General features: G+C 41.8%; 2 protein-coding genes across 9 annotated transcripts in view; one reads left to right on the top strand and one right to left on the bottom strand.

Moving 5' to 3' along the window:
* l1camb (L1 cell adhesion molecule, paralog b) overlaps window positions 1–7,420 on the top strand; it is a 71,822-nt gene extending 64,402 nt beyond the window's left edge. For 5 of the 8 annotated variants that reach the window (XM_072696042.1, XM_072696041.1, XM_072696047.1 and 2 more), the window contains 2 exons: window positions 782–793; window positions 1,337–7,420. In XM_072696042.1, coding sequence (XP_072552143.1) covers window positions 782–793; window positions 1,337–1,610 — 286 coding nt within the window. In that variant the 3' untranslated portion in view covers window positions 1,611–7,420. The remainder of the gene's footprint in view (window positions 1–781; window positions 794–1,336) is intronic. The other 3 variants (XM_072696043.1, XM_072696046.1, XM_072696045.1) reach the window with 3 other exon arrangements.
* A 1,193-nt stretch (window positions 7,421–8,613) lies between these two features.
* LOC140577117 (deoxynucleoside triphosphate triphosphohydrolase SAMHD1-like) lies at window positions 8,614–21,195 on the bottom strand. Its single transcript, XM_072696949.1, has 16 exons — window positions 21,175–21,195; window positions 18,648–18,681; window positions 17,771–17,789; window positions 17,486–17,646; window positions 16,910–17,025; window positions 16,700–16,770; window positions 15,923–16,075; window positions 15,722–15,822; window positions 14,924–15,032; window positions 13,674–13,765; window positions 12,976–13,091; window positions 12,298–12,437; window positions 10,943–11,032; window positions 10,745–10,849; window positions 10,169–10,306; window positions 8,614–8,886 (listed from the first exon to the last, which is right to left on the bottom strand). The coding sequence occupies exons 2-16, from the start codon at window positions 18,671–18,673 to the stop codon at window positions 8,713–8,715; spliced, it is 1,611 nt and encodes a 536-aa protein (XP_072553050.1). The 5' UTR covers window positions 18,674–18,681; window positions 21,175–21,195; the 3' UTR covers window positions 8,614–8,712.
* Window positions 21,196–21,962: the final 767 nt, after the last annotated feature.

Below are 21,962 nucleotides of genomic sequence, written 5' to 3'. Positions count from 1 at the left end.
TGGCGGCCACCTAGCAACACCATAGTAACCACCTAGGATACCATAGCAACCACTTAGCAACACAATAGCAAACACCTGTGATACCATTGCAACCACCTATTAAACCATATCAATCACCTAATGCAAAATAGCAACCACCTAAAACACCAACAGCATAGTGACCACCTAGGACACCGCATCAGCCATTTATCAAAACAGTAGCAACCACTTAGCAACACCAAAGCTCCCACATAGGACACCACATCAGCCACTTTTCAAAACAATAGCAACCATTTAGGACACCACATCAGCCACTTTTCAAAACAAAAAGCAACCACTTAGCAGCACCATAGCAACCACCTAGGACACCACATCAGCCACTTTTCAAAACAAAAAGCAACCACTTAGCAGCACCATAGCAACCACCTAGGACACCACATCAGCAACTTTTCAAAACAAAAAGCAACCACTTAGCAACACCATAGCAACCACATGGAAAATTGTAGCAACCATAATACAATTATGTACTAGTGAGCACATAGCAACAGTCTAACAACTGCCTAGACATGAAAATCACATAAGCTGTGCAACCGTCCCGCATTTCCTTCAGGAAATACTTGTTGTTGGTGTTGGTGGTGGTGTTGGTGGTGGTGTTGGTGGTGGTGTTGTTGGTGCTGGTGGTGTCTGTACAGGATGCAATTGCAGGGTAATCGATGCACACTGATACTAAATTACCCTTCAGATGTTAACTGAGACTTTCCCAATGTTCACTTCTTACTCTCCCTAATGCTTCACGATGCAGATCACTGGAGAGGTGAGTTTAATCATAATCATATTCATAATTATAATCATATTCAGAACCTTAGATTCACCCAGGCTTATATCATATCAAATCAAATCAGATTTATTCATATAGCTCTTATAACTGCTGGTGTCACACAGCAGCTTCACACACTCAGTCATTAGTACAAGACAAGAAATCAACATCATGAGACAGCATGAAAATCTAAGACCCCCAGAGAGCAGCCAAAGACCACCCTGCAGGAGAACCTCCCTTAGAGCTGGAGAAAGAAACCTAGACCTCACAAGGGTGACTGACCCGTCCTCCTCTGATCAGAAATATTAATACATTATTGAACCACCTAAACTGCTCAGGTGTGCAGCATATTCATAATCATAATATAATAACCCTGCTGTAGAATAACTGAATATAGTCACAGCAGTGCTGGACAGAGTAATGAGAGGAATGATGGGTAACAGTGGTGATATTAGTAGGGGCAGATGGACTGTACTGTGTAGCTCTCTGTGTAACGTTTGATGGACGTAGGCCTGAAACTGAGATCCTTCCTGTCTTCAGCAGCGATAACGACGAGAAGCGCACCATCAGCCAGCCGTCGCTGTGCGTGGAGAGTAAGCGCGGCAGCGACGACAGCCTGGCCGAGTACGGAGACAGCGTGGACATCCAGTTTAACGAAGACGGCTCCTTCATCGGTCAGTACAGCGGCCGCAGGGACCACCACACCCAAGGAGACCAGGACAGCTCCGGGGCCGTGTCCCCCAGCAATCCCAACATGCCTCGCCCCAGCATGAGCTTCCCCAACTCCATCACCGGCATCCTGGGGGGAAACTGACCCAAACGGACTGACGGATTGACCCACGCTGACCTTATTACTCTCATTCCTTCACGTCCAGATCAATAGCGATACTGCCCGAGCGAGAGAGAGCATTCTGGGACCGAAACCTATACTTCACACGAGACACGACCGGACGCTAACCGTCCACAAACAGGCCGCCACTGCTGACGACGACAGAGCGGCCTGAAGCACATCCTCGTCTGAAGGCCTGGACAGACTGACGAGACTCGCTAAAACCCACACACTACCGTTCAAAAGTTTGGAATCACTGTTTTTAATCATATTAAAATCAGTTCTAAAGTACTGCCAGCACTCAGTCTCACTTTAGAGGAAATTAAACACAGTTAAAATGCTGAATATGTAACTAAATATCTACATATATATTCCTTACTGTCAGATTTTCATAACATTCTAAGGTTATGTGATTTAAAATAAGTTTTGCAAATTGTAAACCCAATTGTTTTGCCAATTTTACATTTTTAGAAGTAATTTCATCCATTGGCAGATAATTTTTAACTAGAAGGAAGCACTTTTAGTAGCTAGAATTACTTAAAATGGTAAAACTGTTTAGAGATATTATAGAAATGTCATTACATTAATCTCAAATGAGAAATATTCGATTTTTACATTAGATTTATATATTTTTTGCAGTTCCCACAAAGTTCAATTACACAAGTTAATTATCATTCATTCATTCATTGCAATATTAAATAAAACATCTAAAAATGCTTTGTCTATTCTATAAAGGGTATTATTGAATAATGCTAATGCAAATGAAATATTCTTGTCTAATAACTAAATTTAAAGTGAAAAAGGAAAATGCAGTAAAAGCTGTTCTAATTGGTCTAAAGTCATTTTTGTAAAGTTTTATCTAAATGTACCTTTTTGTTTTGGATAAACTGACATTTTTATACCTTTATTCACAAAACATTTAGGATTTTAATCATCTCATTTGTTTTCATTTAAGATATAGTGATAAACTCATTTCCATCAGTTATGTTCTTCCGATTTTTGCTCAGATCTCAGAACATTAATGAATATTAATGGATAAATATGGACAGTGATTCTATTCTTTTGAGTGTGTGTGATCATATAGTCAAGTTAATAGTCACTCCACTTGTCTTCGTGTATTCCCACTGTCCGTCTGTCCGGGCCTTTAGACTCATCCCAACAGAATCAAACATTCCGGACACGTTCCTCCTTACTGAGACCTCCAGAGAAGTGTTTACAGAGGCCGACTTTCCTCCTGCAGGTTTACAGCTGGGAGGGAGCGAGGGATTCGCCCTGCCTTCCTCCTTCTACTACCCTCCTACACTTTCCTCCTCCTCCTCCTCCCGGCGTCTCGTCTTTCCTGTAACATTTCCTATGAACACTCTGAGTGGAGCGAATCCTGAGAATCTGGATTAGGGTCAGGTTGAGGGTCAGCGATGATGAAACTCCAAATTCACCTCCGAACCCAAACCCCCCCACTCTGATTAGTGAAGTTATCTTACATTTAGGGTCAGTATATCTACAATTTCTCATTATGAGACTGATATTAGAACATTATTATATTTGACTGTTAGATATTGAACTTGATTGAAGAAATGTTCTCCAATTAAAAAATAGCTATTATTTCTTCAAACCACTAAAATGTCCTGAATTCTTTCTTAAAATGAGCAAAATTCCCTGTTTTACCTTAGTTAAAATAAACTGACCTGCATTATTTATTTATTAAACAAGCCAAATTTATATGTAGTATTTCTTAAAGCAAGTAAATTCTTCTAAAATGATCTGTTACAACTGAGGGCATTGATTGAGGCATGAGTTTGATTGACTTCATTTTTTAATTTTTAATTAATATTAATTTATTATAATTTATATAATTATAACTCAGAAATGTAGGAGGCAGGAGCATAACCGCAGGCTATAAATGGAGAAACTAATGACCGAACGGGATTCAGGTGTGCAGGCTGCTATTATATAATATATAATATTCAAATATTCTCACAACAGTTTCAAATTGATACCTATTGGATATATTCAGTGGATTTAAGAAAATCAAACCTGCTAAAATCATTTAGCCATAAAGCCTTAAACCCAAACAAACACCTGTACAGCATCATATATTAAAAGGACGTGTATTACCATAAACAGAGGAAAAAATGAATATCACTATTATTATATTATATCATTATATTATGTCTAAAATATTCTGCAGGTTAAAGCAGTTTGATTGATAGGTCAGGTAGGCAGCTGATAGATGAGGTATTCATAGGGAATGTTACTGAGGGCCGTGTCATTGGTTCTGTTGGTTCTGGTCTTACGCACTGTTGTTTGGTGTTGGCCTGGTGAGGAAGTCTGAGGGAATGTTCTGTTCCTCTGAAAGTCAGAAGATTGAGGAGTTATGAAATGAGGAGAGGAAAGGAAGAGAAAAGACAGCCTGACCGAGGACGAAAGAGACCGATAAGTAGGTACATAGAGTCCAAGTAGTTAAGTGGTCCAAGAAATTAAGTGGTGGTGGTGGGGCGGAGGGGGGGCTAATTTCAAATGCTCAATGTACTTTTGCTTTACTCATTATGTTTTTATACTCAGATATTTGTTATATTATTGGTTTTATTATTTAACTGTATTTTTATTTTTTTTATAAAAGCATTCAGTATATATTGGTTTGTTATTTTGCATTTTGTTGTTGTTTTTTAATGTTTTTTTTTTTTCTGTCTGAGTGCCTGGTTTACATTTACACATTCATCCATCCTTTTATACCTGAATGCAAGATCTTTTCATTATTGGAAAATTTTGAAAAATTGAGCAAATTCTTATGAAATGTTCTCAGTTTAGTTCAATATCACGACCAGTTTGTCCAGTGTGTACCATATAGTACTATGGTAATCCTATATTACTCTCATATGCATACATGTACAGTGTATAACTGTCTGACATTTATGATTCTTCCATATGGATGTATCTCATTTTGAACCATTAAGAAAGATTCAGGAATCGTATATGTATATCATTACCGGCGTATTGTCCATCCGAAGGGTGTTATGTATACAAAGTAGTGTATTCGTTGCAACTCGATATAAGGCGAAACCTTAAAAAGTCCGTTCGACAGCTGCAGTGGAGCCAAATTCTGTGCTTTTTTGTGCTTTTACTCAATCAGAAAGCTGAGCGTTTTCTAGATTTGCTGGAGCAACTAACCGCATGAGAGGCAGTCGTGAATATGAGCACTAATACAGCGATATGTGTGTAAGGTGTGCCTGTTTTTACCCCCCTAGTGCTGAAAATCCTGATAAGATGCCTTACAGAACTTTCTTATGGCTCCTGTTCCTCCTTTTCTATCTGTACCAAGTGTCTTTTTTGCATCTGTCATCATCAACCACGACCATCCAGCCACTGCAACACTGCATCAGTTGGTTAATCCATCACTAATGAGCAGCAGTGCGACCACAGCAGATAGTCTAACCCTGCACCCCTGAGAGTTATTCTACACAGCTGACCTGAAGTCCTGGCAGATCACATCCCAGACTTATATGAAAAAGTTCAGTTTTTAATTCATTCAACTTTAATTCATTCATTTAATTCATTCATGCAACCATGCAGAATCTGTGCCCCAAATAGTTTTTTAGTTATTAACTTTTGAATAAATTGAATAATATATGAAATATATTCAATATATACAAAAATGATAACTTCTTGTAGCATCAAAAAAGGACGTGTCATTTGTTTTGATTAACTCATAATGTACATAAATGTGTTAAATAATGCATTTGAATGTTATGATTGTTAATAATAACAGGGAAAATTCTCTTCTGAGAAAATATTAAATTAATTGTGTAGTTTCAAATATTGAGTAACGGTATACATTTACATCTTGGCAAGTAAAAACATCTTAAGTCTAGGTTAAATATCTAATATTTCCTATTTTAAGATTGACGTAGGAGTTTATAAAACTATTTTGTGTGCTTCTAGATATTGTATTTATGTTTTATTCATAAATTCGACTTAAATGTAATGTGAGTATAAATGTAAATAAGACCTACCATTTACTCACTTACCAAAATCTTTGTAGTGTGCAGAAATTAATAATTGTCAAGTGTAAAAGAAATGTATGAATATGATAGAAAAAAATAAATGTGCAAAAACTAATTTTTAAAAACAATAAATGTGAAAAGATGAAAGATTCCATGCAAATTAATGTAAAATTAGATACATTATAATAAAATATGTGCGCCCCTTTAATTCTGCAGCTAAACTCAATTAAATAAAATGTAATAACAAAAAATCTATTCAGAGCACACTTTTGAAATTTTGCATGAATGCATGAATGCAAATGACATTTTCTTGAATTATGTTGATGGGCATCTGCTGGGCCTGCCAGGCGTTAGATGAGTTGGGGTGAAATAGCTTCAGTGTGGCTTTGTTGTGGCGTCTGAAGCTTGGTTCAGTGTTTTGTGTGCTTTGTGGAGGAATGTGTCCATGTTTAGAGTTGCCTCTTCATCACGAAGCCTCAGAGCCTAAGAGTTCAGCTGAACGAACACGCTGTCGATTAACTGAGGAACAGAAGAGATACCCAGGAAGAAATGGTGAGGCGAGGAAGAACCACTTATCAACTCTGATCACTTTTTGAATGTAAATAAACCTGAAGATTGTCATTTAGCATTTTTGCTTAATTTACTTTCTTTTCACTCATCATTTTTATAAACATGCACTCATTCTTTTAGTGATCCAACACCATTAGAGCATTTCTTATTTTCCTATTTCATATGTTTGATATGACTTTTAGAAGAGTAGGAAATGATCAGGTGGGAACTTTGTTTTCTAAAAAAAAAGAATTCTAGCTACTGATATGTACATTTAATGAAAATGTCAAATGAACCGATGCTAAACGAAGTGCGTTTGGAGCAATGTCATTTATGCAGTTGGAGAGTGAAGTGAAGGAAAAGCTCTTACAGCAGGGGGCGCTCTCAGGGTTTGGGTTGTAATGGTTCGGCCTAAAAATTAGCAAAAAAGCTGCATAGTTTTGATTGGGCCATGTTAGACAGTCCAATATTATAATATACAGTTTGTGTGTGGTTTTATTTTCAGTTCAGATATAGAATAAAGACGTTAGGTTGAATAGGTACAGTATCTTTCTATATTTTATGCCTTTTGTAAACAAAAAAAAAACAGAACATGGGTAGCTGAAGTACTTAATGGACCTCAAAAGCCTGATAGGACAATAAAAAAACAAATAAATGTCCAAATTAGCACTTGAAAACTCAAAATGAACCAGATTTTCATGGTTTTGCCTTTCTGACCTATGGACCAAAACCCACGGTGATGACCCACTGGAGTCAAATGCATGATAAATATTTAAATCACCATAGATTCAGTCTAAAAAATCCTATGTAGTCACTGAAAAGCATTAAATATCTATTTTCATATGAAGGGAATGTGTTATGTAAAACCAGTGGGTTCCCATCGTGCACTTTTGGTGCAGTTCTGTTGATGAAGCTCTGAACTAAGCAGCAGTTTCCTCTCACTTCACTTTCCAACCCTCTTTTTCTGGGGTATGTTAATATTGTATGTACTCTTCTTCCTATTGCCGCCTTCTTTTTTGAAAATAAAGAGTGAAAAAGACAATAAAAAGGCAAAGAAAGTGAAAAAATAAGGGAAAGCAGCAGTCTCTGAGCATCGGTTAGAGGCTGCAGTGTGGAGGAGCGAGCTGGTGTCATTAATACTTGCTGATGGTCAGTTCCTCCTCAGACGCAGTGGCTTTGTACCTGCTAATCGCATTATGTGCTGTATCTAAACACTCAGTAAATAAAACCAGACATGGAGTAAGATCTACTGCGTGGCCTTTTCCCTGTGTCCTGAGTTCAACAGGAAAGACTCACAGGTTTGAGGTTTATAGTCTTTAAAGCCCTCAGTGTGCTGTAGAATCCTCCAGCTCACACACTCTTCACTATGGTGTTTTTGCTGTCGGGTATGAGCTCCAGTACTGCAGGTGGCGCTGTGACATCGGTGCTCATTTACTTTTAATGGGAGTCTGCGATTTCCAGTGTCGGGAGGCAGTTTGAATGTTGCTAACATGAAGTGGACGGAGTTGGGCAGAGTTTACATTTATGCAAATTAGGAGAGAAGTAATATATGACGATCACCAATGAGAACTGAGCATTGAGTGACTATAGCCGATACAGTAGTTTTTTTTTGTGGTCATTGAAACCATGGCAATGACCGGTCAGACCGGAAATGACCGGCACATCTGCGTTAGTAATGGGTGTAGCTTAAAGCAGCTGAGTGCATTCATTAGAAGACGTGTCCACAAACTTTTGGACATACCCTGAAAGTAAGAGCCAATATTTGCAGTAGTATTTGCGCCAGTTTTTCCCAGTTGAACTGGAACTTTAGTAAAAATGTTCAGTAACACTAGAAGTCCAAAGGTTTGTGGACACCCTTCTATTGAAAACACTCAGCTACTTTAAGCTGCACCCACTGCTGACACAGATGTGCAAATGCACACACACAGCTTGTCTAGTCCCTGTAGAGAAGAAGAACTGCCAATAGAATAGGACTCTCTGGAGCAGATCAACATCATGACCCTATTGGCTCCATGCTGCCTAATAATGCCAGGCGTGGGCTAGAGGGGTATAAAGCCCCCCAGCATTGAGGAGCTGTGGAGCAGAGGAGGAACTGTGTTCTCTGGAATGATGAATAAACGGGACAAATACACACTGGTTTAAGAAGAACAGGTGGTTTATTGAACGTGTCTCATGACAAATTAAGCAGATATTTTTTTTTTGCATTTGGTAGCTGTTTCTGGGGCCCCCCAGTACGAGGACCAAAGTGGTGCTGATGAAGTAAAGGAGGCCATCGTTAGGCTAAAACACAACAGACCTATCAGAAAAAATTGCAGAGCCTGAAGCAGTGATCAAAAACCAATAATCTGATATATTTTGGTACAAGAAAGAACACACTGGTGATTATCTAGTCAAGTCTAGACCACTCTCAAGGAGGTAGGTGTATTTAGGCCTGTCACAGTACCCATCCTTTAATGCAGTAAAGACCTGGCAAAGCATCTCATGAGAAGAAACTAAAGATTGCCCACAACCCTGTTATCGATATCCCGGCGCTCTAACTACTGAGACACCACTGCCCCCCCAATGTTCAGGTGTGGTTTGGATCTCTGGGTATCAAACTCCGGTTCAATCCTTTTCTTTGCTCTCTTTGCTCTTCCCTGACTGTCGTCTTCATCGCTGGTGTTCAACTCATGTTTCTGGGGGGTGAGTTCTGGAGCTGTGATGTCACCATCCTGAAAACAGCAAAAAGATCCACACACATAGACTCAGACTAGGAATGTTACAAGAACCGGTACTATGGTGCAACGTCGTCACCAAAATTCTACAAACTGAAGGAACCAAAACCACCGCGGCAGCATAATGAGCCTACGCGTGTGGTAGACATCAGATACATCAGATATTAAACTCCTCCCACCCACACACTCACACACCCTCACACACACTGCAACAAGCAACATGCGATGCTCCATCCAGCCACCAGGTCCTCTTCCCCAGAATACTAACCGTTGCCCTAGCACCACTCTCATCACTCACACCTGACTGCAATGCCCTCATTAGTGCCTCTATTTATACCCCCCTCTCTCAGGGCCAGTTTTCCCACAGCAGTGCTTAGTGATCTCCAGCTCAAGCTGGGTTTTGTCTTCTTGGTTTTTGGATCTCTGCTTTCTGACTTTCTAAAATGATGTTATTATTGCTCTTTGGGGCTCTGACCCTTTTTCACCCTATTATGGTTTACTGGCCTGTGTTTTTGGCCCTATTACCCTCTGTCATTAAAGCCTGCACATCTGCCTGGGCCTGCCTTGTTACATCTACCTACAACTTTGGCCTACTTAAAGCCTACCAGTCACAACATCCCAACCACAACGAATGCCTATGTGCCCCAAGTGTCTATTTTTAAAAACTAAAATATGGTCACACTGCTTTGGGCTAATGGTTTAAAGCCAGAGATGTAGTAATAAAAAAGGTTTACATGAATAAAGCTTTATATTTATATAATGTAAAGTTATATATTATATAAGCTACGGTAACTGTGTTTACATTCCACTGCAGTCCTGCTTATAGCATTAGTGGGCAATTAGTGCAACAGCCACTGTGGTTTTCTTAACACTAGAAGCTCTGAGCCAGTCTGACCTACTTAGAAGCGCCTAGAAGCGCCGAGCTCTGGTCATCTGACCGCTCTGAGTACTTGCTAGAAGCGCTGTATTGGTTTTACCTCCTTATAGCCCGGTTAGTATGTTTATGCTTATAATATACAATATACCAGTGGTCTGGTAGGTTTTGCAGGGGTTTCCTGACCATGTCACGCCTTTACCTACTCCTGTCACATGAACAGCCCCTGAACAGCTACTGTGAGAGCTACTGCAATCCCCAAATCCCCAAAATGTACAGACTGTTGCTTTAATTTGTTACATTTTGGTGTGATATCAAGATTTGTTTTGAGAATCCGGTACCGTGACATCTCTGACTCAGTCAGACACACACTTTTTCTGTCTCTGTGCAGAAGGTGAGCAGTACCTGAGGTTTGGTGAAGTTTCTGTTCATGCACCACTGCACAAAGTACTTCTTAGCCGCCTCCAGACTCCGCTCGTCTGTCTTCTTGCAGTAAACTCTGATCAGCTGCTCTGCAAATTTCTCCGGCAGCAGCTTGGAGACCTGCAGGAGCAGGAGAACATCACAGCTAGCCCCTCACCTGTTTACCTCAAATTACACCAGATGAAATCAGTCACATGTTCTGTGCATTACTAGAATTGGGTTGTGTAGCCCGAAGAACACAAGGCGAGGCTACGGTATATTGCCGCTGTCTTGCAAAAACCTTGTACCTCCATTTCTGCTATTTTTCACTTTTCTCCATAATGTGAATCTACAGTACTATATCAGAATTTTAGGATGAATGGGCCAATAGAAATGCCCTACAATGACCTGGAGTAAAATCTTTTATACTGACATCGCAAGTTCAGAAGGTTTTTCCTCTTCCTGTAAAGCTACTGTATTAGAGATATGAGGTTTTTACATGACAGTTAAAAAACAAAACACAAAAAGTTCATCACTATAAAACCTGAATAAACAGTAGTCTTATAGGAGAGGGTGTACCTGAGTCTTCCTAATCTTGATGGGTGTATCAGGCGCTGTCTTACAGTAGAATTCGACTTCATCCAGGGGGTTCTTCTTCTTCATCCCATAGTCCATGAAAATCACCTGTCATATAAACAGAGATCTCAGAACACCCAGACCAGAATCACAGAATGATCAGCCCTTTAAGTGCCTCAGACGCCTCATTATTTAACTTACACTGACTATAAAGTCCTCAGCTGTTAGATCCACAGCAGTGCTGGCAGGTTTGGACTTCGCCACCTCTTCAGCATATTCCAGACGTTTCTCCTGTGAGAGAGAACGAAAGGTACGTATGATTACTGATCTGACCATTAGCCAGAGGTGTCAAGCAATGAAATACAAATACTTCATTACTTTACTGAAGTAGAAATGTTATTAGTAATTATTGTTTTTCAGACTTTTTACTTCTACTTCTTACATTTTCCCCCAATTATCTGAACTTTCTCCTCCTTACATTTTAAAAACAGCCTCGTTCCTCCTATTTCATTTCCCTTAGTTTTCATTCCGGCTCGTCATCAATAAAAACCCTCTCCAGATAAATCTCTCCATCCGGAAAGTGAGACACAGCAGACGTCTGTAGTCTAGTATGAAGACTGTGTCCGTGGCAGAGACTCAAGAGACCTGCAGTGAAACGTCCCGACTAAGCCCCACATTTACATTCCAATAAAGCTTATTGATCACACGCCTCTGAGGTCTGACTTTCTGCAGCTTTACAGAACTTCTAGACAACGACTCCTCATATTTTCCTCCATGAAGCTCATGTTAATGCTCAGTAGAGCACAGAGACGCTCCTTTAATAGAGCTGATATTACTGAAATGCTTCATTTTCAATGGGCAGATCTGCAGCTGAAACAGGAGCCTAGTGCAGCCCAACATTTTTAACATCAACATTTTAATAGATCATTCTCCTCATTATGGCTTTTAGAGAAATGGGGTTTTGGGGAGGGGGGGGGGAAGTGCACTATAGACCCCTGTGGTGCGGCCTAAGCTTTCGGCCTTTGTTTTCCTTCCATTACTTTTACTTTTCTACTTGAAGTCGTTCTGAAACCAGTACTTTTACACTTTTACTGGAGTAAAAAGCTTCAGTTGATACTTCAGCTTCTATAGAAGTCTTTTAAACCCTCGTATCTCCACTTCGGTCATGAATGTCAATACTTTTCACACCTTTGCCATTAACAGATGTCACTTTAACCCAAATCCTTAGATTCTCATTCCAAAAACAATCTAATGGACTGAATCAATTCTAAGAAGACCACACCGATCAGTTGCTCAGTTGGACTGATCTGTCCGGGCAGTTTGACAGGAAACAACCAGGGGTTGTTTGGGTCACATCTGGCATGTTTTACTGGCCTACAAACCAACTGGAATGAATAGATCTAGTTGTTAAACTAGTGGTGGGTCAGTTCTGGCAGTGTTGGATGACAGGCTGCATTCTCACAGCTGTATCTGGCAGCTATATCCGATTATACATAATAATTATTATGCATATAATTAAACCAGCAACTACATGAGCCAAGTGCAAGATCTCCTACCTTTGAAACTTCAATATCCTTCTCCGTGGTGGTCTGCCCCACACACTTGTACAGTCTCCTGTGGATGATGTCCTGAAGGATGGTCTGAGCTTCAGACAGATTACGATCAGAGGAGTACAGGATCTGCTCAAAGATGTGGTCTGTAGAAGGGTGGGGGTCAGTGGAGACGAGAAGTCGGTCCAAGAGCATGACAAACATTGCAAACTACCGTCATACATCATACATCTAAGACTGCCATTTACAAACCATGACCAAAATCAGAAAACACTCAGATGTCTCCAGATGTCACAGTCCAGTCTCATGTGATGGACATTTGGCCCAAGCTTCCATGTTCTTGCTGTTCTTCTCTGGAATTGGGTGGGAAATTCTGCTCTCTGAAGCTTTGCAGATGAATGAACTTCAGTATCTACTCCAGACTGGAGACTAGAGTGGTGACGTGCGTGTGTCTATGTAAGGACTTTCTTCACCACTGATGTGGTTCAATCTAAGAAGACTTTTCCTAGACTGCTACTTACTTTACACACTGACATAACACACTGCCTGGCCACTTTATTAGAAACTCCCTCCCTTATAGCTCCACCAGAGAGCGTGTCTCTGGTGAGATGTCCCACTTCCATAAATACAGACTCTCAGTGTTTCCTTATTCACTGAAAAGATTGTGAGAGCTTGAGAGCTGACCTGTGAGCTTGTTGTAGGCCTCCATGTCCTCCATGGCCGTTGAGATTGTGAACATCTTTCCTGACGACCCCTGGATCTTAATGTAAGGATTAGCCTTCTCCAAAGCTTCGGTTATCCTACCATGCATACACACACACACACACACACACTCTTACTTGCAATTAAAAGCCATTTAATCTGATTACTGTTGGAAACTTTGACCCCAGCAATGGATCCCTTGATAACACCCTTCACTATCTACACGTGTCTGCCCTCAACAGGCCTGACTGTCGCCCACTGAGCTCGACTAACAGTGTTCAGACACTGTTATACAGCAAACATCAGCTTACAGTCTTCTCACAGGCTTCTTCTTGAGCTTCCAGTTTAAACACTGGTGTGCTGAGATAGTGGTGGACAGCAACAGTTGCTAAGCAGTGATTTTGGAGGGTTGAGAAAATCAGACTGTAACCTGCACATGGAGATCATAAAGAGCTGATTTGCCCTAATACAGTAACAACGCTCCCTGAAAACAGACCAATATTTCCTTTAAAAATAAACTTATAAATAAACATACATAAAAATGAAAAAATATGAAATATTAAAGTTTAAAAACTATTGTCCCACTGTTTTATTGGGTGATGCTATGACCCAACCAGTCCAGGAATCTGTGGACATAAGATATGTTTGAGCAGTATGGCTGGAAAGGTGCTGGTACTCACATGACCTCAGTGATGTAGACCACTTTGTGCTGGTAGGCCTTGCGGTGCAGACAGTTCCGCATGTAAAACATGTCATATAAATCATCTGCTTCCTGTAGAAAATCAGATCAAACACATTTCCCACTGATATTTAAAACTGCACTTCCTCCCTTTAATTTGTGATACCCTTGCTGGTCACCCTGGTTCTGTGTGTACATTTCCTCCCGTGTGTAAGTGATTAAGATTAAAGTACAATAAGAAAATACATACTGGTTAAACTGCCAGTGATTTTTTGTCTCTACAGTCTAGTGCAGTTCTATTTCTTAATCCTAAAACAGCTATATCTATGTAGCAGGGTGTAACAGTATGTGTATGTGTGTTTGTATTGAACCCGCCTCAGTACCAGAGTCACAATTCAGTCGCTCATAGAACACACAGTACACACAGTATTAGGGTAAATACGGTCATTTTGCACACCATCCAGAAACCTTGAGCTGTAAACCGTTGGATTTTGATAGTATGGACCTCTTGCACAATGTAGCGCAGTGTATTTCCATTTTCCAGACAACATGTCTGTTCAGGTCCAGCTGCATCTGGACACCTGATCTCCTCACCAGTATCCGCAGCTTCTATCAATTCTGTACCAATGTTATTAATATTTAGTGTCATTTTAGTGCATTTTATAGTTTGTTGTTGAGTAAAGTGTTTTAGTTAATCGATTGTTCAGTTATTCTTTTATTTTCCTGCATTTTCTCTCCGAAGATCTCATCGAAACATCAAGCAGACCAAGCTAACATTTCTACTTTACTGCTTTATTTACACTACAGGCTCAGGGGGCGCTATACAGCACTAGATGGAACAGACTGACTTTTGTTCAGATTACATTAGAAGAACCTGGGTTAGTCTGTTTTTAGCTTTTCACACTGTACTGTTCTCATACCAAACTGTGAGGTCCAAACCGTGGTGCCAACCCACTTCTGTGTACCGCCACACCCCCACACTGTAATATAGGACAACACTCTAACAAATGCCCTACAAAGGGTTCTCGAAGAACCAAATTTCTTACACTCAAACATCTCTTTAATAATCGCAGAACATTAATATAAAAGTTATTACCAATTTTAAAATGTTATTCAAACTCTTTCAGCCAATCAAAAGTGGTTCTCCAATGGCACGGCCCAAAGAACCGCTTGTAGAACCTCCATCGTTTAGAGAGTAGGTGATTTGGGTAAGAAGGTGGGTAAGAGCACAAAGAATGACCGGTCTGTCACCTTTTCTCTGGTGCAGATGTGCTTCTGCCCCTTCACCTCGCACACCCGGGCGAACTTCAGGAACCGGCGATAGTCGAAGATGTTCTGGATGCCCAAGTGGTGGCAGTCTCTGTTTATTCAAATATAGAATACACAATATAAAAATCATTTAAAATAACACACACACACACACACACCACTGCAACTTCGGTTTATTAGCAACATCTACAAACTGTCAGCTGATGGCAATAAACCAATCAAACAAGAGCCATTTAATATCTCAACCCAACGAACATAACAACTATGCTATCCCTTTCTGCTTGCTGTCCCTTTCTGCTGTGACACTGAGAATTTCCCCACTGTGGGACTAATAAAGGACTATCTTATCTTATCTTATCTTAACTGCCACAGGGTCATGCCCCCCCCCCCCCCCCCCCCCCCCAAGGTTCGCTGATGGTCATGGAGGTCCCGCCTCACAATTTACAGGATATTACTCTGATACTGATCCTAATCCTAACCCCAACCCAAAACCTTAACCTGGCCCTAATCCTGACCTTAACCTCAACCCTTAAAGGAGCTGCTGCTAATGACTAAAGGTGTCCAGATACCACAGCAGGACGCCTTCAGAGGTCTTGTGGAGGCCGTGCCTCGACAGTCAGACCTGTTTTGGTTGCTATATTAGGCAGGTGGTTTTAATGTAATGGCTGATTGGTGTGTGTGGATCCAGGTGCGCCCCAAACTACCCAAAGCTTGTTGGGTTTTATCTGGAAAACCAGTTTAAAGAAGAATCAGTCAGCGGCCACATTTAATCAGACTTGCCTTGCGAAGTAGTCCCACTTGTCCACATCGATGCCGTTTCTTTTATTCGCCACTATCTCATACAGAAAAGACTTCTCCTTCGGTCTGCCTTCATACTGCCACTGTAAAGGAAACGAGAAAACGAGATGTTCAACTTTAGGACTGAACTTCAGTCTATTTCACACATTAATGATATTACTTTCGATGTTTAGGAGTCTGAACCGAATGGCCTGTATCGACGTTCCCCCGGGGGCCTTCGATTTGCTCCTTGATGAAGACGAGGTCATTAGGTGTGAGGCCGTATTTCTCCATCACAGGCTCCAGCTTGTTCACCTTCACCAGGTGGTCAAACATCTGCACTGAGGCATTCTCATGCTGCAGGAAACACCAACACACACACACACAGGCAATCATACACACAGCCATGTCAGACCAAGGAGACTCTTATCTTGGTGGGAAAAGTTCCACAACTTTTTCAACAACTTCAACCCAGTAAACATACAGGTGAAGCTGGAAATTCATTACTCTGGGGTTGTCCCAGAAATTAGAGCAAGGGATGTGATCACCTCATTATCCAGGTTATACTAACAATTTATTTGGAGTGGTCCTTTATAGGTGAAATATCAACTATATATATATATATATATATATATATATATATATATATATATATATATATATATATATTGTGTCTAAATGCAATCAAACTCTCACATCAATGCTTCTCCAAAATCTAGTATTCTTTTATAAGTCTAAGTCTTCTAAGTTTATTTTTATTATTACTTTTAATACCCTTGATTTCAGAAGAAACCATGAATGAGCAGGTGTCCCAATACTTTTGTCCATATAGTATAGCCTTTTGGCAGTGAAACACACACTGTACATTCATATGATATGAATGCCCTCAACTGACATGTGTGAGTATCTCCATAAACCATCTCAAATCCCATCAAAACTGGACATAAAAGCAGGAATATGACCAGGTGATTCGGGTCTTACCTTCCAGATCAGTCCAGGTCGGACTTTTGGGATAAACATGCGATCAAACATGTGGGAAAACGGGCCATGTCCTGCAGCAGAAGCACAGTAAATGGTTAAATCCTGTAACTGTGGTCTAGAAATCTGAGCTAATACTTCAGGGTTCACAGTTTTAGGGCAGGAATATGTGTGTGAAGTGTGTCTGTGGAGGAGGACATGTTCATTCCTCACCCAAGTCATGGCACAGTCCAGCAATCTGAACACACAGGATGTCCTCCCGGCTTATTTGAAGCTCAGGCTGTCTCTTTTCAAGATCTTGCAGAAGGCAGCCTGCCAAATACCCCACCCTCCACAAAACACCCAGAAACTCCAGTTAGCATCACGCAGAGTGGACGAGCGCTCTCAGAACAGGGCAGTCTCATCAGGCCTCCTTTCTAACCTTCTAACCTGACCTTTAGCCTTTTCTTAAAATCCTACTTTCATATCTACAGTTCTCACTTTTTCAGTGGAAATCAGACACAGAAATCTCCCTCAAAGCTGAGCAGCTCTGTCTCTTACTCAGTCATTCTTCAAACACATTGCATAACCCAGTGGTTCCCAACCCTGGCCCCTGGAGGACCCCCTTCCTCCTGGACATTTTAGTGTTCACCCTGCTAACCAGCTCATTATCGAGCCCTTCCTGAGCGGAGGGTGGCGTGTTAGAGCAGGAGAGCAAGAGAAGGGACCAGGCCCAGGCTTGAGAACCGCTGGGTTGGACACTACAAACTTGTTGGGTTAGGTTGTGTGTAAGGTTTCAGTCATCCCCACCCTATGGAGTGCTCGAACCGGTTGTGTGAGGCCCCAGGAAACACCAGGTACGCTCCTCCGAGCTGCTTAATGTGCCGCAGCCTCTGGAACTGAGGAGTGTCTATGATGCGAACCAGCAGAGGGTGGAGCTCAATGTGGCCGTGGATGGAGTCGTTAAAAACCTGAAGAAGACCAAACAGCAATTAGCCTACATACACAGAGAACAGTAAGAGGAAAGCTATTAATGCTAATGCTAATGTTCAGTAGAATCCTGTTAGCATCTCTCACGCTGAGAGGCACACCCACCTTCATGGGTTCTGAGGACCTGCGGAACACAGAGTACACGGAAATGTCACATGTTCTGTCTGAATGTGTTCATGCAGATAATACTCACAGACACAGTTAATGAAGCGTAAGGAGAGCGTCAGTACTCGTCTGGAACCAGACAGATTGGTTGGTACTGGTTGGACAGTGTTCTGATGTCTAGTCATGTAGCATCACAAACCCAGTGAACCGTTCCAGGACCTGCTGCTTCTGCACCTTGTTCAGCTTAGGACTAATTTAATCATCTCCCCGGACTAAACGACAGTCAGCTTGCGTGTTTAAGGTGGTAGTAACTTCAGGCTCCTGCAGATGGCGCTGCACGAGGATGATGTGGAATTTATATATTGAGAAGAGGAGGTGATGCAATGCAGTGAGGGTCTCGTTGGATGTGTGGAAAATGGATTACAAAGCAGATACTGCTTCCTATAGGCTGGGGTTTCTGCCACTGCTGGTAGACCTGTATGACCATCTGCTTCCATACACCTGCAGACTCAGCTCCTTCCTTCACACTGGGGTCTTTAGCCACGCCCAAATGCAGTCACTTGTGATTCATTTTCCACACATCCAACGAGACCCTCACTGCACTGCACCCCCACCTCTTCTCAATCTATATCTCCCATCATACCCCGCAGGAATTTATAGCCCCATTATCCTCATGCAGCGCCACCTGCAGGAGCCTGAAGTTACTACCACCTTAAACATGCAAGGGGCTTCGTTTTTATAAAAAAATCCATCACAATTTAAAATGTCTCGATACATTATTGATTTATGATTTATATATAATTCATGCTGAATCTTGATTGCATTATTAAAATTTCTTTCACTGACACATACAAATCTACAACACTCGCTTACGTACCCTTGCTGTTGATCCTGAAGATCCATGAAGCCCTCTGTGGAGAATTGAAAAGAGAGACTGCCGTCTGAAATCTCAAAGGAACATTGAGCAAACTGAACCGAACCGAACCGAACTGAACTGAACTGAACTGAACCGAACCGAACTGAACTGAACTGAACTGAACTGAACCGAATTGAACTGAACTGAATCAAAATAAACTGATAGATCAAAAGTACTGGATGGAGCTCCACCACCATCATTCCAGAGAACACAGTTCCTCCACTGCTCCACAGCTCCTCAATGCTGGGGGGCTTTATACCCCTCTAGCCCACGCCTGGCATTATTAGGCCGCATGGAGCCAATAGGGTCATGATGTTGATCTGCTCCAGAGAGTCCTATTCTATTGGCAGTACTTCTTCTCTACAGAGACTAGACAAGCTGTGTGTGTGCATTTGCACATCTGTGTCAGCAATAGGTGCAGCTTAAAGTAGCCGAATGTATTTGGACATGTGGTGTATTTAAGCTGCTAGGAAGGAGGAGGGGAACAAGGAGTGATCCAGTTTGAACCCGCTTGGGTTGGAGGTCATGCTGATAGCGCCTCAGTTACAACAAATGGGGTTATGAAATGCGCCCCTTCGGGAGACGTTTGATGTTCCTTGTTCTTTCTGTTTAATAAACTTATATAAATGTCCATATTTCCCTTTCCTCTCCCACCTCCTCCCTGCTCATCAGCCCGATCACTCAGTGGATCTTTTCACTATTTGACTAGCAAATATTCAGGTGCAGATCTGGAGCTTCAGGGACGTTACGGCCTGAAACATCTGCCATTGTTTCGGGTTCGCCAACAGTGCAGCAGAAGAGCTTTGATAGATCAGAGGAAGGATAGTGTTGTAATCAGGAAGAGGGCCAACGGCTTTTCACAGCACTGCATCTATTAAAAGGGAAATGTGCTGTAAGGCCATTCCTGAGAGACACACCCTTTCATTAATGACGTGCCTGGACTTTGCGATTCTGAGCCTGGGATGCAGAAGGAAACCATATACTACGCCTCCATAAGTCATACAGGTCTACCAGTAGTGGCAGAAATCCCAGTCTACAGGAAGTTCTCCTCAGAACTGTGTCTGAAGGACGAAACTGACGAACAGGGACCACCAGGCAAGAGGCCCTTACTCACTTCTGCTCCAGAATGAGGAGGATGAGGAGGTTTTCCTGTAGACTGGGATTCCTGCCACTGCTGGTAGACCCGTACGGCAGCACACTATGGTCTTTGGCCTCGCCCAAATGGAGCCACTCCTTTTAGCCAATCATTAACATCTGCTCAGCAACTCATTTCTCATTGGCTTCACTGTCAGCTTTGATCTGTGTTTTGGTAAATTAACATTACTGCTTTTTTATTTTATTAATTTTTATTATTTATTTATTTAACTAATTTTACTGAGCTGGTATTGATTTTATTATTATTATTATTTATTTACTTGATTATTGTTTTTCTTATTTCTATGCCATCTATGTCAGCTTATTTACAATTTTTTTTTTTTTTTGTTTGTTTATTTTAATGTGGGATTCAGGCAACCACCATACCAACCACCTGAAATACCCTAGCACCACTATAGTATAGTATATTGCATCCATCTGGCAACCACTAAGAAGCACTGTAGCTACCACCTATGAACTACCTACTACTTACACCATAGAAACCACCAGGGATACCACAGTAACCTCTCTAACATCCATTTAGCAACCACTGAGCAGCTCTATAGCAAACATCTGGGATACTATATTAAGCACACATCAGCACTACTCTAGCATCCATCTAGCAACCACTTAGCAACACTACAGCAAACACCCAACAACCACTTCCAAACACCATATCAACCATGTCATGTCATAGCAACTTTTCAGCATAAACGTTTTATCCTAGTGACCATGTAGCAACAGCCTAGCAACAGCCTGGAAGTGGCGACCACTTAAAGTAGCACTATGAAAAATTGGTAGTTCTCGCTCCTGGGCTCCCCCTACAGTCAGCCTACGCCTGCAATCCTGGACAGTGTGAGAGCTGCAGGAGCTTGATCTGAAGGTGGAGCAGCATGTGGGCGGAGGTGGTAGAGTAACACTACAGGATTTTACACTAATATGACTCTATGGGTTCTGCAGCGTTACACAGCAGTTCTGGAGAGAGGTTCTCCTCCTGCAGCTCCACCACCAAACCTCCATAGTGCAGCAGCAGCAGCAGCACTCCGGCCCGGAGTGGGAATGACGGAGACGCCCTTCTCCCTGTTCAGTTCAGTCAGTGGAGCATCACAGGAGTTGTTTCATGGTAAAATGCTACATAGTGCTGCTTTAAGCTGCTCAACCTTTCTCTGTTGTTTAATTTGTGAGGTTTTTAATTTAATCAGTGATTCATTTAATTCAGTTTTATTCTTTAATGAAGTTTAATGTAGTTTTACTGATTTGATGGTTTAATGTTATATTTATTGCTTAGTCCCTGTGCCACTCTCAATGTCCCAATACACACTGCTGTAATGTGTGTGTGTGTGTGTGTGTGTACCGCTTTTCTCCAGAGTGTGAAAGTCCTCTCTCACGCCCTTCTCTGGTGCCTTAAAGGAGTCCTGTCCTGCGCTCTTCCCCTTCTTCATCAGGTGTGTGAGCAGGATCTGTGTGTGTGAGGAGGATCGGTGTGTGTGAGCAGGATCGGTGTGTGTGAGGAGGATCGGTGTGTGTGAGCAGGATCGGTGTGTGTGAGGAGGATCGGTGTGTGTGAGCAGGATCGGTGTGTGTGAGGAGGATCGGTGTGTGTGAGCAGGATCAGTGCTGATGATAGGGGCGGGCTGTGATGCTTGTGACCTGTTGACACACCTGCTGACACGTCACTCAGATGACAAACGTCAGCTAATGTCCAGCCCTGTTTCCTTATCTGAAGAACCCTCTAACCTAAGAACCAGGACTGTCAGGGTTCTAAAAAGGTAAAAAAAAAAAAAAAAAAGATGAAGGTGCACGTATTTGTCACTGTACAGAACACACAAACACTCACACACTAGTGAACTAGGGGCAGTGAGTACACACACACTCAAAATATGGGCAGCCAACTCCAGCACCCGGGGAGCAGAGAGGGTGAAGGGCCTTGCTCTAGGGCCCAACAGTGGCAGCTTTCCGAGCCCAGGAATCGAACCCACAACCCTGTTATCGATATCCCGGCGCTCTAACCGCTGAGCCACAAAATCTTGTAGATGATTCTTTAAAGCTAGGTTGCTATGTTATTGCTAAACGGTTGCCATGGGGTTGCTACTGTAGCAGGTTGCTAGACTGCTTGTTTGTTCTGAGACCTCCCCCTGGCTG

This window comes from Salminus brasiliensis, chromosome 14 (genome assembly GCF_030463535.1).
Source record: "Salminus brasiliensis chromosome 14, fSalBra1.hap2, whole genome shotgun sequence".
Taxonomy (NCBI): Eukaryota; Metazoa; Chordata; class Actinopteri; order Characiformes; family Bryconidae; genus Salminus; species Salminus brasiliensis.
The sequence above is the reverse complement of the archived record's forward strand: the minus strand, read 5'-3'. Positions and strand labels throughout refer to the sequence as shown.